The sequence below is a fragment of the Prunus mume genome, linkage group LG2 (genome assembly GCF_029339155.1).
Source record: "Prunus mume cultivar Tortuosa linkage group LG2, ASM2933915v1, whole genome shotgun sequence".
Taxonomy (NCBI): Eukaryota; Viridiplantae; Streptophyta; class Magnoliopsida; order Rosales; family Rosaceae; genus Prunus; species Prunus mume.
This window is the reverse complement of record NC_142699.1, coordinates 26212766-26228489: the sequence shown is the minus strand read 5'-3', so window position 1 is coordinate 26228489 and position 15724 is coordinate 26212766. Positions and strand designations below refer to the sequence as shown.

Sequence of the window (15724 nt, the reverse complement as noted above, 5' to 3'; positions counted from 1 at the left end):
TAAAATAATCAATAACATTAAATGGATTAAATAGAAAAGAAATAAATTATATTAAGTAACTGATCAACAATATAAAACAATAAGTAATTATGTTAATTTCTATTTTGAGAAACAACTCGCATGTATTATAAATACATATTGCATAGCTTATTATCACAAAGTAATGACTGGCGTGATGGTTAAGTGGCTGCAGACCTTAGAATGGGGAAGGAAACCCCTGCATGCGTGAAGTGAGTTTTCTTTAATTTTTGAATGTTCAGATCGCAATATTATTGATAATATCATGATATATTGACCAACAGTCTCTGGCGTCCAACATCCCGATTAACTTTTGCACCCTTCAAATTTAAGTACTTGATATTAGGCACCAACTTTCACAATTGACAATGCCTCATGTCCATGAACAGAGCCTTTGATTCTTGCAATGTTTTTGTATAATTGCAAGTATTTTCGCCAAATTTAAGCATGAACCCAATGATAACACCTCCAAATTTTTCCACTTGCCAATCAGCTCTAGGATCATGTGTTTGCTGTCCAATAAATCTCCTGGTAAACTCAAAGTCACAAGGCCAGGACACCTGCGCAAATTCCACAACAACAAAAATGCTACATTTACATTTGCAAGGGAAATTAAACTGGGTATACTTGAGGGTTTTGAAAATTAACTTGTTTTTTAAACAAGTGAAGAAAACTTACACATTTGCAGCAAATTCAAAGGCTTCTACTGTGCAGCATTTGGGAAGCTTGAGCACAATAGAGTTTACACTGCTCCGATTGATCACAAACTTTAAAAAGCGGTGACAGAGCAACGATCCCCATCAATATGATACTCACTCGCAAATCTGTCCATAAGATTTTGAAAATCCAGGCATTCAGACACATCCCAAGGCCAGACTTCGATACATTTGTTGTCTGGGAAAATGAGTGGTTGCCAGCATGAAGGATTGAGGGTCGCATTGTACCATGACTTGCACACAAAAGGAACATCCAAAAGCAATGCCTCAATTCCAACTTTCTCAAACACTTTGACCAAGCAGTCTGTTGATGCGAAAAAATGGTTTGGCACCTTTCCCGCTCAACTTAGTGATGTTAGACCTTCGATATGCTTTTGGGCCTTGGTGGAGCACGTGATCTGCAAGATAACGCACGCTCAGTAAGACCTAAGGGCACCGGTGTGGTACCGGCCGAAGGCTCTCTAATGCTTAAGTAAGTTTGGATATAGTAAACATAAACTGACATATCAATAGACAGTATGTCGTAAGTTCTGATTACCTCCATTTTGGGATAGTGGTCCTCTTTTATAGGCCTTGGGAGGTGTGCATATCATTTAGAATTTCGATGTGGGACTGTGGACGTCGATTGTGGGCATGCCACGTGTTCTGAAGAGGGGAGTTTCCCTAATCGCCGGATCGGTGGGCAGGGTGCCGAGGGCTACCATGGTCAGGCTTAACCTTGTCCACGTGTCTGGTCCTCATAGCATGTTCATTTTGGTATAAACACAATCCATTTCTAAGTCCTCCCTTCTTCGTTCATCCATATGCAATAACGATTTAATATAACTACATCTATATCAAATTAATTAATTAAACACCAAACTAAAAGAAAAAAATCATAAATTTCAAAAGAATATAAAGAAACATGGGAAATTGTTCATTCAACAAGGACTTTCCGCATTCCAATGCAGTCAGTGGCTGATCCACCATGGGGTCAATGGACCCCATGGTAGCCCTGGAAATGGCTTGGAGGTTCTTGGTTTCTCTTGGCAACCATGGGAGACGACCCCATGGAGAAGAAGATGCAAGCTACTAGGGAGAAGAAATAGGGAGGAAGAAGAAAGAGAGAGAGAGGGGAGGAAGAAGAAGACAGTGGTTGAGAGGGAGAAGAAGAAGAGAGAGAGGGGGAGGAAGAAGAAGAAGACTGAGGGAGAAGAAAAGAGATGAAGGGGAGGAAGAAGATGAAGACTGAGAGGGAGAAGAAGATGCGCCGGCATAATTTTTTTTTAAAAGGAAGATATTTGTTAGGGTTTTTTTTAATATTATTTTAATTTTGTTGAGTAGACATATAAATACTAAAAGTATAGATGAATAGCATAAAGACATCACTTACCATAGTGGTCTTTGAATAGAAATAGACCTTAAGGTTAATGGTTCAACATTCACTGTGTTTTTTGTTTTTTTTTAATATTCAAGATATTTTATTATTTGGGTTATTTTTGGGTGAGTTTATTTATTATTTAGGTTGGTGTTATTATTTTGATGAAATTTATGGCTTACATAATACATATATGAGCTTGATTTATTGAATGATGTTTTTGTTAGTTGGAATAAGTTTGGTGTGTTTTTAAATTATTATTTTTTTGCATTATTTCATTTTAAAAAGAAAATTGGAACTTTAACATTATGACTGGATCCGCCACTGAATGCAGTGCATGCTCTAGATGTTCAAAAGGACTTTTCGCATTCCAATGCAGTGCATGCTCTGTAGATTCAAAAGGACTTTCCACATTTCAATGTTGTGCATTGGTTTCGGAGGCTGATTAGGGCTAAGCACAGTTTGATTAACCAGACCAAGTTATTCCAAATGTCAAGGAAATGCCAATTAAACTCATTTGCTGAAGACCTGATTAAAAGGTAACCACTAAAAACTAGAACCCCGATTAACTAACTATTATTCACGGATTTTGCACACATAAAGCTCTTAATTACCAACTATCGAACACTATAAATATGGTCTCATAATGCATGTCCTGCATGTTGTGTATTAACCATATGCTATTGTTGAATGGAATGGTAATGATATACCAAGGGAATAAACTCACACTTGCATAGGAAAGAGAATAAGTCAACTCTAAATTAGATCATGATAAAGATAATCTTTTTTAAAGTAGTTTAGTCTGCAATGCATAGAACCCTTAATTTATTAAGTAGCCAATCACATATTCGTAGCACAAAGTTTTCCATACCTTCAACCAATCTCTTTCCCCTCTCTCTATATAACCTTCAAATATTGGTGAACCTCCATCCAAGAGTAGAAAGACGTCTTCCATTTGATGCTGCACACATGAAGTAACAAGGAGTTGAACATGAGAAACAGAAATATATAAGTTTATCCAATATTACCTTCAAGAATGTGCATCTTGTGAAGTGTTGTTGAAACCTTCAAGAACGTGTGCTAGGCGGGCACTAGGCGGCTAGGCGGTCGCTAATCGGTCTCTAGGCGGCTTGGCGGGCAGTCCAGTGGAGAACCCAAAGGACGAAGCAGTGACTGTGAGAGCAAGTTCTATCCTCTGTGAGTGCAAGCTTCGTGCTCATCTCAAATATGTTTAAAGAGTATAGCCGATCGGCTATACTCTTTTAATATACAATTTTGTCATATTATTTTAGCCGGCTATACTCTTTTAATATACAATTTTTTCATATTATTTTAGGGTTTTAGGGTTAAGGGCTAAAATACAAACAAAACAAAAAACAAAACAAAAAAACATGAGAAGAAAGGCTCTGACCTCTACGAGTGCAAGCTTCGTAATATATTTAAAGAGTATAGCCGCGCAGCTTTAAATACACAATTTCAGGGTTGAAGGCCAAAATACCACTTTTGCCCATTGGGACTAGAGTTATTTCTTCAATTATTTTATTTATACAAGCAATATTGGAAAATGATAATTTAAATTTTTCAATACCTCCCATTTCAATTATTTCCAGCTATTAGCCCATTCTAATCATTCATTCCTTTTACTGGACATTGCTCATAGAGTATCTGAACCAATCGCCTAATCTAGAATCTCTTATCCTAGACCTTGATCATCGTATGTTGAACAGAGAAAACAACCCCTTCCATCCACTGGCATTTGTGCCTCCTTGTTTGTCTTCACACATTAGGATAATATCTCCATGAAAAGGTTCCCAGGAAAACGTGATGAGATGTATGCGACTAAGTATTTGTTATTTGTTTGAAGTTCAGTTTGGTTATGAATAAAATGACTGTTTATACTATGACTGCTACTGGTGTTGTCACTTCTCCCCGCCCAAAAGAGGAGATATGCATGGGAATTTCAATGTTTGAATGTGGTTCAGAGAGTTGTCATGTTGAAGTTCTATGAGATGCAATGCAGGTCTCAGTTTCACATCAAAGGAGTTCAAGGATCTCTCCAAGTTATTGTTCAAGCATCATCAATCTTTGAATTTGAAGTTCTTTCTATTCTTTCTGAGTTTGAAAGTGTGTTCTATTTCTTATAGACCTATCAACTGTTGAAATGTAAGCGCGACACTCTGTATGCATACTTTATAGTGTGTGGATTGGATGTAATAAGCTGGTTCTGTTTTTAGTGGTGTATTGCATGTTAGTTGTGTTTGAGTCTTCTTGTTTCTCTGCCTCTCGTTGTCTAATTAATATACCAAAATCACAAAAATAAAGTTTAGTATTGATCTAAAATTTGGTCCATCTTCTACATGCTGCGTCTCTCATTTGAAAGACAAGTTTATTGCCCAAAAAATTTCGAGTAGAACCATAAGTTGTGGGTAGGGCTTCAGCACACCAACTGTGACCGTCTTCAACCGTCGACATCCTCTCACTCCCATGACTGGATCTACCGGTTGATGAGGCCTTGGCATTAAGACCCTAGCCCGAGTTAAAAGACTAAAATTGTAGAGCATCATCTATGGAGTTTGGATTTTATTCTCCTTATTGCTGACTTTGATCATCACTTTGTATTTGTGAATCTTTTGGATAGATATGCACAAAAACAGTGATGGCTAAGCCAGTTTTACCTCCATGATCCTCTTGTCATTAAGCCGGTTTTACCTTATATATTATAGGCTTCAAATCAAAGATTTGTGAAATTAATAAGCCGGTTTTACCTTATGTCTTTCATTTGTTTTTGGGAATGTTTGGGATGGATGCGGATAGAGTTGTCATATGCAGTTTGTAACACTGAATTTTCTTTATCCGTACAATGAAATCCAACAAACAAAACAAAAGTATACAAGAGCGGACCAATGGATTCCAGACAAGAACGCCTTCTTGAGGGAGTTGATGAAGATAGAATTAGTTAGTAGTTTGCCAGACGAGATTCTTTGTCTCGTACTTTCGTTCCTTCCAACGTTGTATGCTGTGTAGGCCACTGTTTTGTCTCAAAGATGGAGCAATTTATTATGGACTGGTTTGCCCAATCTAGACTTGGACGATGGCGACGATTTGTTTTCACGTCAACAGTTGAATTCACCTGAAAGAATTATAACGTTTGTCGATCGTGTGCTTTCATTACGTGATCAGTCACGCAACATCACAAATTTTGCGGAGGGATTTCATCTTCACTCGTTCGAAGATTTATCTGATGTAGTCATTTTGCGGAGGGATTAAGAGGGGAAACGGTCCTTTTTTCTTACTTAAATTTCTTAACAGTCCAGTCTTGTAACAATCCTGAAGGTAAAGAAGCAATCCCAGGTCCAACGGAAATCAATCCATATGGCAACTTTCGCATTGTAAAATTTTACTGAAATTTTAACGTTCTTTAGTACAACATTTGCTATTCCTCTCGAATTTGCTTTGCAGGACTATTACAAGTTGATTTTGCTCTGCAACTTCTTTTGAATCTCATTTCCTTGCAAATTTGATGCAAATATTTGAAATTTGTGAATTAAGCATCACCTTTGGGGTTTGGAGTTTATTCTATTACGCAAGAATCTAAGAGTTCTACTATATATGTGTTTTTTTCTTCTTTTCTTTTTCAGAATATTCTTTTTGTTGAATACTAATTCAGTCATCATATTCGTTATCAGGACAATTACAAGTTGTATATTCTGCATACGCAACATATCTTTCAAATGGGACACGCAACATGTAGAAGATCAACCAATTTTTATTTCAATGATAAACTTCATTTTTGTGATTTTAATTCAAGGCAGATTAATTAGAAAATAAGAGACAGTGAAGCAGCAAGACTCAAAACACAGCTAACATGCAATACACCACTGAAACAGAACCAGCTTATTACACCCAATCCACACGCCATAAAGTATGCAAACAGTCTTATCCTTACATTTCAACTGTTGGTACTATACTTTGATTCTGTGCATACCTGTTAAGTGGTGACTATATCTTCCTCTGCACTGTTACCAAGTCTAGAGTAGAACCATAAGCTCTGTTTAGGGCTTCAGCACACCAGCCGTGACCGTCATCAACTGTCGGCATCCTCACTCCCATGACTGGATTTACTGGTTGATGAGATCCTGGCATTAAGACCCCAGCCAAAACTCGCAGCACGCTTGAAGCATCAATGTCCAGTATTACTCTTATTTCTGGAACTCCTTTGGGGGCCAGCGGAATTCCCGTGATCTTGAAATAGCCCAGCAAATGATTTTCTTCCACCTTCTTCCCCTCTCCTTCATACACAATTATCAGTGCTTCAGCTTGATTATCATGGGCGGTTGTGAAAATCAGATCTTTTTGTGCTGGCATTGTGGTGCTTCTAGGTATGATGGGCACAAAGTTGTTTCCATCAGCTCGAATACCAATGGCCAAAGGAGTGGCTTGAATGGTTAGCAAGTCCAAACTTCCAAAGGGATCACTAAGACCTGATGCCACCGCTCCTTCTAGTGCTGCTCCAGAGACAGCAGCTTCCAATGGGTTCATTCCTTTGTAAAGCTCCTGCTTTTTGCATGTGCTCATGACAAGGCTTTTTATCTTTGGAATATACGAACATCCACCAACAACTATTACATCGCTCACATCCTCAGTATCAACCTTTGCATCGTGCAAGCACTGGATTATGAGGCTCGCACACTTATCAAACACATCTTGGTTAACTTCCTCAAATTCCCCGCGATCCACAACCTTACATATTTTTGTTCCATTTCCCAAGTCAACATCAACTTGAACATTAGTTTGGGAGGAGAGACTGTGTATTGCCTCTTGGGTTGCAACTCGAAGTAAGCCCACAGACTTTATATCATCAAGTCTACAACTAGTTAAAAGACTCTCGGAATCTGGCAACAGATGACGCATCATATTCTGAAGCAAGTCTTCCTCCAATGGCAGATCCTGCTAAGGCTTTTATTTGAGAAACTCCTCCAGCCGTAGCAGTTACAGCTACATCACAGTATCCAGCACCCATATTGAAGATTAGAGCAATCTTCTCCGATCCAGTATTTGAGTTCTGAGATGCATTCTGTTGAGCATATAACAACGCAACAGCAGTTGGTTCAGGCATCAGCCTGAGTACATGAAGACCAGCCATGGCACAAGCTCTTTCAATACGAGTCAGCTGGAATCGGCTGAATGAAGCTGGAATGGTCAGGACAACATTTTTTATGGGCCGTTTCAACCGGATTTCTGCCATTGCCTTGAGTTCCACCAAAAATATTGCCACTACTTCTTCAGGAGTGGTGGACCTCCACACATTGTTGACCAAGGCTGCAATTAATGGGCGCACCCCAATGCCCAATGTTTGTACTAAAAACGGTAGGCTCTTGCTTGAGTGGACAACTGGATCAGTATCAACTCTGCCAATTAAGCGTTTCATGTTGAAGATTGCAGCTCCGGATAACACGTCCTGCTCATTCTCGAGTTGACTGCTTACTCCCCCTGATGGGTTCTCATCCTTGAATGTGACATATGAACGCATCATCTTCTGGTTTCTAGTATTCTTAAGGAGCTCAACCTGGGAGCCATTCCAGACCGCAACACTGCACTGTGAAGTGCCAATGTCAATTCCAATTGCAGTTTCAGAAAAAGTGGCTGACGATTTTTCCTCTCCAGTAGTTTCACTATCGGATGCCACGGTGTACGCTGGCTCAGCCATTCCTGCATTACAAAAGATGCAAAAGGATGAAGATGTGCACAAAATCATTAGAATAGAAGAGAGCAGAAGAGGAGACTCAGAGAGAAAAAAAGGAAAGAGTAGGCAAAAGTGTTACAACATTCATTTTAAAAGTCTGTCTACAAGAGGAGAAACATTTGTATGTGTTGGTTATATGACCTCCCTATCACAACGTACTTTTTGGGATCAACCACATAACAACGGAACCCAAATACATGCAGTAGAGGAAGGTAACCAGAACTCACAAAAAATCTCCTCGATTATAATATGTACCATGACCCTTAGCAAAAGTGGTATGCAAAAAAACAAATACTGAATTTCTTGTGCTCGTCATCAGAAGCACCATACAACAGATTGTGTACAGAGACTACAGTGTAACAGAAAAACAGCAAATGGGACTCAACACAGCATTTTTTGTTCCAAAATATGGATTGGGGCTGAAACTTAATAATCCTTCAGAGTTACACAAATTTTGTTTGGTACGTACCATTTCAAAATTTCAATACGAGTTCCACTTCCCCCAGATTGTGCTGCCAAATCACCCAAGAACTAGTTATCCCAAGCAACTCCTATGAATCCCAAGGTTTCATGTATGATACCACCCTGTGTCTTCCTAAATTAGTATTCTACATATTGTTTACTTACAAGCTGGCACAACGAAAATGATTCTCTTTTGCAATTTGAGGATTTGTTAAGATAATTCCTTATTGGTACTTGTTTTAAAAAAAACCAAGGCCATGTTCAATCCACTCCCTTAAAAACCACTAAACCCTCAAACCATACAGAAAGAATTGGCAAAATATAGTTCATTCACGCCTTCACACAAACACCTATCAGGTATTTTAGCCATTAGCCCATTGCATATTTGTTGGTAGAGATACAAGAGACCAGAACCCCACATATTTGACTTGAAATTGAATATATAATATCAAGACAGAGCATCAATTATCAAATCCCAAAATACAAATATGTCAGAAAATTGAAAACTTTGAAAAATGCAAAGAAATGTGTGAAGAAGAGCTTGACAAGAAAGCTCGAACTCAGAACAAAAGATAACGCTCCAAAACAGAGACACGACCCCTTTGCATTTCCAGAAAGCAAGAACTAGCTCTTGGGTACCAATAAAAAATAACTCAGAAAACAGTAATGACTGAAGCAATAAAGCAGCGCATGCATTCATAATTTTGCCGAGACACAGAGATTTTTGAAGCTCTACTCTATGCATAAGCAGCTAGCATAACATAACCGAAAAATAAACAAATACATAAAATAAACGCAAAATGTTATGTAAAGGAAATGAGGAGACACTTACAGTTGAGTAAGAGAGCAGAGCACCAATGAGAGCTTAGAGCACAAACAGGGGAGAAAAGATACAACACAAGAAGAAGACGAAGGCCCGCTTCGGTCTATAAAGAACGAGAGAGAGTTGAGCATCTTCTTAATACAACGGTGCCCAACTTCTAGAGCTTCCTAGATTGAAAGGTGGCAGCAATCACCTTTTTGCCTTTTTCTTTTTTTATTTAAATTTTATTTACTGGAAAGTTTAGAATGTGAGCACTCGCACCTTAAGCTCTGAAGCCACCATTTACAAATTATTATTTTTCCTTTCAATTAATTGTCCGTTTTATGCTCTTATGATTATTGATCGATAGTATGATGATCATTGATTTTCAAAGGCCATTCGATTTGTGCCATGAGTGATCAAAGCCCACAGCTTACACCAAAACTGCAGTGTAGGGTGCAAGATTTGCTTTCGGTGCTCGCTAGAAGGATCCAGACCGTAACTACCGCCAGAATACATGGACTGGACTGGAATGCCTATCGATCTTGGGCTCGGCTTTTGAGCCCAAGCCTGGAGATAATCCCTCAATTTATTTTATTTTATTTTTTTAAGTTACGACGAAGTTATTTTTTAGTACAAATGATAGTCTAATAAATTACACGAGAGAGGTGTTTTCACATACATACTATTACAGTGTCATAGGAGTTTGCACCAAAACCACTTGTCCGCAAATCAATGCCTTTTTTCACTAGAATTTGGTTATAAATTACGACGAATTTGACATCTCATAATTCTTTTGTTTTTTTTATTTGTTTTTAAATAAAACCCATAATTCATCAAGGGGAAACCTTTTCTCTAACCTTCTCTTTTGAACCTTTTCTCTTCTTCTCATGACAAGTGTCAATTTTCTTACACTTAAAACAATGTCATTAATTTATCATACAAACTAGTTTTTGTTTTCCAAGTTTACCCTTATTAAATCTATTAATTTTTTTTAATAACAAGCTAATTTTTTTTTACAACTTTCTTACCACCTTGTTAAAAAAAATTAAATAAGAAAATAAAAACTAAAGTTTTTATTTTTCCCGAAGAGAACGTGTGTTTTGTTAAAAACAAAATAAAGATGATAACAACATCTTGAAACAAACTTAATTTTTAAAGAAAAAAAATGACGTTTTTCTTTTTTTATTTATTATTATTTAATTTTTAATAATGTGCTAAGTTGTCAAAATTTGAATAAATTGAAGGAAATATAAAAGCCAATACATTTTAAAAGGGTAAACTTGGAAAACAAAAACTAACTTGTGTGATGCATTTGACATTGTTTTAAGTGTAATGACACATGAGGAGAAGGGAGAAGGTCCAAAAGAGAAGGTTAGAGAGAAGGTTGCTATTCCTCATTCATCAAATGGAAAGTTTGAATTTTAATGTAAAAGGAACCGACTTTTGCCCTAACAAACTATCCTAATCAAGAATATCATTTCAAAACCTCAGAAAATGTTGGTGTGGTGTTGGAACTGTGGTAGCAATTTTCCTCCTAGGTGGATTTATGGAAGATCAACGCTCTACTTTGATATGTTTTTTCAAGATTCCCTGCAAAACAAGAACAATAATTGGATGAACATCGGTGTAGTGTTGACCAATAACTCTCCGATGAATAAGTCAGAAAATAATACAAGGAAGATGTACACCGGTGGGGTATTTCTGAACCAAGTATCCCTAAAGGAAACAATTGAAAAGTAAATGAACCCATTGGTCCCTTTCCCAGAAGTCATAGCCAGAGCCGCCTTGCCTATAAGCTCCTCCTCCTCCAAATTCCTCTCCTTTCTTCTCTTCCCCATTTCACTCTTCATCATCTCTACCCACGAACAGCAACCACATTTTGGGGTCGAAGAAGAGAGGATGAGCCCTTGGCCACATGGAGCAGCAGGTACTAACTAATTAACCTGCATCCAAAGCTGCATCATTATTTTTAGCAATGGATTAAGCTAGACAGACACATTTAAACATTATCAACATTTTGGGTGTGTTTTAAATTTTTAGCAATGGATTAAGTTTTACCATTGACCATGGTTTCTAAGTAATGTGATTGATGCAGGAATAGGGACATAGAAAACAAGGACATTGTGTTGTGGTACACCATGTGCCTTACCAAGAAGATTTTCCCATGTTGCCAACAATTAGCAACCAGTTTGAGCTCCGGCCAACCAATTTCTTTGAAAGCAATCCTATCCGGCCCCAATATGCGAAGAGGTCAAATTGCGCATCCACCTTCAACATTGTCCCAGGGAGAAATTCTGCTCGAAGGAAAATGGAGTACTAAATTTCTGCATCTGCTCGAAGGAAAATGAAACATCCAAGTATTTCACTTTCACTCTTTTTAACCTCCTTGTACTATTTCCTAATTTCTGCATGAAGGGGAGCTTAGGTACTCCTTTGAAGAAAAGTCATTGTATTTATTTTTATTTTTTAAGTGAAATTCCACGAGTGTTGAGTAACAAGTAGGGGACTACAGTTGCAGACTCATGAGCAAGGTTGATTTTGAATCATGCATCCCAACATGGTCTTATTGAGTACAACTCAATCAATCTTTTTGCTCTCAATCCGAGAAAAGTACCCCCAAAAAAAATTGGGAGAGGCTGAGAAATTTTTAAAGTAGGCCATTGAATTGAAGGCATCCATGTGTAGTTTGGGCTATGCTGTAAGAATTCTCAAAATATAGCTCATTGGGCATTATAGGCTCCACCTGCTGCATATTTGTCGGCAGGAATTAAAAACAACCACAGGCCCACATGACATACTGCTTCCTGGTTCTTTTGGCCAGCAATCCTCATAAATAACTCTCCTTGAAGTCGGATTTAAATGTCTATACCAATGCATCGGAGAAATTGTAGAATACTACAGTTATATAGCTACGTGGTACATCTTGTACACATGTTATAATATGGTGCACAACATGGTTTATTTTTTTCCCTTTTAGAGAATAATATTAATAAATATCCACTTATATTATCATATGTATACAAGATGTATCACGTTCACGTGACCATACTACTAAAGTCAGTGAAAAGATATTTATGAATGTATTTAATATGGTTTCAAGTATTGAAGTAAACAGCTGATAGCATTTATGGTTCAATCTTTTATTAGTCGTTGACATATAATTATTATTGAATCTTGTAACATTTTCGTCCAAAAAAAAAAGAATCTTGTAACATGTGGCTTGTTTAAGAGCAAGTAGTTGCAAATACAGGTGTGTAAAATGATGATAGTGCCCTTCACTTCATTATCAAAGACTCGAAAGCAAAGCAAAGCAAAGCCAATTAAATATGCTTGCTCTCAGTGCAAGGCAAAGACTCAAAGCAAGGGCGAGCCTGCAAAATTAAAGGCCAAGACAATGTGAGTTGTCCCATTAAAGTCAGGGCAGTCCCTCTTTATTATTATGCAAATTTGGACCAGAGATTCTATAAATTTTTGCTTGTTTTCTGTTGTATAATGCCAAACAGAACAGTTAGCTACCTAGAACCACCTCTACCCAAATTGATTCCTTTAGGAATTTGCAAAGCAAAAATCCATGACTGCTCTATTTATAGCCATTAGTTTGATCCTACAGTGCTGCTTCTCAGCTAGCGCATCCCACCCTCTAGACACTCTGAACCCAACTGAGATCAACAAAATAAGACTGACAGTTCAGAAGTCTCACCTTGGATCTCTTCCAAACCTCACCTTTCATTTTGTTGACACTGAAGAGCCAGAGAAATCTGATGTTCTCAAGTGGCTATCTTCAAGTGAAAAAAAGAGGTCCACCCCGCCCCGGCTGGCTAAGGTGGTGGCTCGAGCCGGTGGTCAGACCCACGAGCTCATTGTGGACCTGGCTACCGGTTCAGTCATATCAGACCATGTCTACACAGGTCATGGTTACCCTCCTCTCAGCTTTACTGAGCTCTTCCAAGTAAGTAAACTGCCTCTCAGTCACCCCAAATTCAAGAGGTCAATTTCAACAAGGGGATTGAATCTATCTGAAGTTTCCTGCTTACCCTTTTCAATTGGTTGGTATGGGGAGCATACAACAAAGAGAGCTGTAAAAGTTCAATGCTTTTACAGAGGAGGAAGTGTCAATGTTTTCACAAGGCCTATTGAGGGAATTACCATGCTAGTGGACATTGATTTGATGCAGATTACAATGTACACTGATAGGCTGAGAGCCCCTTTGCCTAAAGCTGAGGGCACTGATTTTCAAACACCAAAAGGCAACTCCAATTCTGCTTCTTGCAACAAAACCAATAGTGGGTTCACCATTTCAGGCCACAAGGTCAAATGGGCAAATTGGGTTTTTCATGTTGGGTTCAATGCTAGAGCAGGAGTTGTGATCTCAACAGCTTCTGTATTTGACAGCAGAAAGAAGAAGTATAGGAGTGTGCTATACAAAGGTCACGTGTCAGAGACATTTGTGCCATATATGGATCCTACAAGTGAGTGGTATTTTAAGACTTTCATGGACTTGGGTGAGTTTGGGTTTGGGAGATCAGCTGATAGTCTGCAGCCACTGATTGATTGCCCAGAAAATGCAAAATATGTAGATGGCTATATGGCTGGGGCTGATGGCAAGCCTCAAAAGGTGCAAAGGGCCATTTGCATTTTTGAAAGGTTCTCAGGTGATGTTGCGATGAGACATACTGAGATTAACGTTCCTGGAAAATTGGTAAGGAAGTGTTTAAGGTTTAAGCTTTTGATTTTTTAAAGCTAATTAATCTGTGTGCTTGCAACAACAAAAAAACCTGCAGTGTTATATGAAGTGGCTGGTTTTGTAGATTAGAAGTGGGCAGCAGGAGACGACTTTGGTGGTTAGAATGGTGGCTACTGTTGGTAACTATGATTATGTTCTTGATTGGGAATTTGAGCAAAGTGGCACCATTAAAGTTGGGGTAAGTTTTTTTTTCTCTCTCTCTCTCTCTCTCTCTCTCTCTCTGATCACTTTTGTTGATGCTTGGAACTTTGAGATAATTAAGCTCATTTCTTGCCAGTTCGACACTTCAGTCACAAGCACTAATCTAATGGGAAGTGTTTATGCTCTCCAAAAAACTTTTGGTTTCGAGTTAGAACCTCAACAAATTAGAGTTTCGATATCATGTCGAACAATCACTAATATCTAATGTGAATCAATCAGAGCTCAATCACTATAATTGCTAATAGAGAGTGTAGATAGTGTTCCCCCTGCTTCATTTGAGAAAGGAAACTAATTATGATTATCCACTTTGTTGCCAGGTGGGATTAACAGGTGTGCTGGAGATGAAGGCCACGTCATACACAAATAACGACCAGATAACGGAAAGCGTTTACGGAACTTTAGTTTCAGAAAACACCGTCGCCGTTAACCACGACCACTTCCTCACCTACTTCTTAGACCTTGACGTTGACGGTAACGACAACTCCTTTGTCAAGTCCAAGTTGCAAACGGCAAGAACAAACCCCGTTAACGCCACATCACCTAGAAAGAGTTACTGGAGGGTGGTTAAGGAAACCGCCAAGACTGAAGCCGAGGCTAGGATTAGGCTCGGCTTGGAGCCAGCTGAGTTGTTAATTGTGAACCCAAGTAGGATGACTAGGCTTGGGAATGTGGTGGGCTACCGGCTGATCACTGGACAGCCGGTCACTTCTCTACTGGCTGATGATGATTACCCGCAGATTAGAGCTGCTTATACTAAGTATCAAGTTTGGGTGACTGCCTATAATAAGTCAGAGAGGTGGGCTGGAGGGTTCTATGCTGATAGGAGCCATGGAGATGATGGCTTAGCTGTTTGGAGCAAGAGGTAACTTTCTGCTGCTGCTTTTTTTCTCCTTTTAGATAATGAGCAAGAGGTAGCCAACATTGCCTATATATCTCAACTCTGTTCTCTGTACAAATAGCTGAACATTTCATTGAAAATGGTTGGGGTTTCTTGAAATACAAGTAAAGAAACTGAAATTTCATTTGGAAATTGGATATTAAAGTTTTAATAGGACTCACCAAATAGAAATGGGATCTATAAATTTAGTATAATGTTCTCTTAAGAGGTATCCTATTATGTTGTAAGATTGTTAATTTAAACTACACATTCAAACAAGAATTTAACATATCAATTGCCGAGATAAGTTGGTTAATATGTCAACTGATAAGAAATCAGTGGCCGTGATGTTGTATAGTTTAATTTTGCATGAAAGTTGACTTAAGAGGGAACACTTTTTCCATGGCATGCAGGAACAGAGCAATTGAAAACAAGGATATAGTAGTATGGTACACAGTGGGATTTCATCACATTCCATATCAAGAAGATTTCCCAGCTATGCCCGCACTTCATGGTGGGTTCGAGCTCCGCCCTGCAAATTTTTTTGAGAGTAACCCATTACTCTAACAAATATGCTCTCCATAACACGTGTTAAATTCTTTTACAAGGAAAACTCTTATGACAATTACTTTTAACAGTAATCTTCCAAAGTGCAATTACTTATTGTTAATTTAATTGATTAAGGGTGGTTTATAGATGATTGGATTGCCTCTGTTCACTGTATATATAATAAGCTTGTCTGGTTGTTGTATAGATGATTGGATTGCCTCTGTTCACTGTATATATAATAAGTTTGTCTGG

General features: G+C 38.3%; 2 protein-coding genes and 1 pseudogene across 2 annotated transcripts; 1 reads left to right on the top strand and 2 right to left on the bottom strand.

Annotated features, from left to right (window-relative positions):
- Positions 1–381: 381 nt before the first annotated feature.
- LOC148919922 (F-box/LRR-repeat protein At3g48880-like) lies at positions 382–1537 on the bottom strand (annotated as a pseudogene).
- Positions 1538–5940: 4403 nt separating this feature from the next.
- On the bottom strand, positions 5941–9269 carry HSP70T-2 (heat-shock protein 70T-2). The gene is given in 3 exon segments (XM_008226318.2): positions 5941–7021; positions 7023–7800; positions 9129–9269. Coding segments are annotated over 2 exon segments (1707 nt in total). The 5' UTR covers positions 7799–7800; positions 9129–9269; the 3' UTR covers positions 5941–6090.
- A 2942-nt stretch (positions 9270–12211) lies between these two features.
- On the top strand, positions 12212–15595 carry AO1 (amine oxidase 1). Its single transcript, XM_008226329.2, has 4 exons — positions 12212–13800; positions 13910–14023; positions 14364–14908; positions 15337–15595. Exons 1-4 carry the CDS (start codon positions 12673–12675, stop codon positions 15488–15490), a joined length of 1941 nt encoding a protein of 646 aa, XP_008224551.2. The 5' UTR covers positions 12212–12672; the 3' UTR covers positions 15491–15595.
- The last annotated feature ends 129 nt before the right edge of the window (positions 15596–15724 follow it).

Bases quoted from the DNA above. Each gene is read 5' to 3' on its own strand.
- AO1 (XM_008226329.2), top strand. From the start codon at position 12,673: ATGACTGCTCTATTTATAGCCATTAGTTTGATCCTACAGTGCTGCTTC. The intron at 14,024-14,363 runs GTAAGTTTTTTT...CTTTGTTGCCAG, and splicing joins GTGGCACCATTAAAGTTGGG to GTGGGATTAACAGGTGTGCT. The intron at 14,909-15,336 runs GTAACTTTCTGC...CATGGCATGCAG, and splicing joins TTAGCTGTTTGGAGCAAGAG to GAACAGAGCAATTGAAAACA.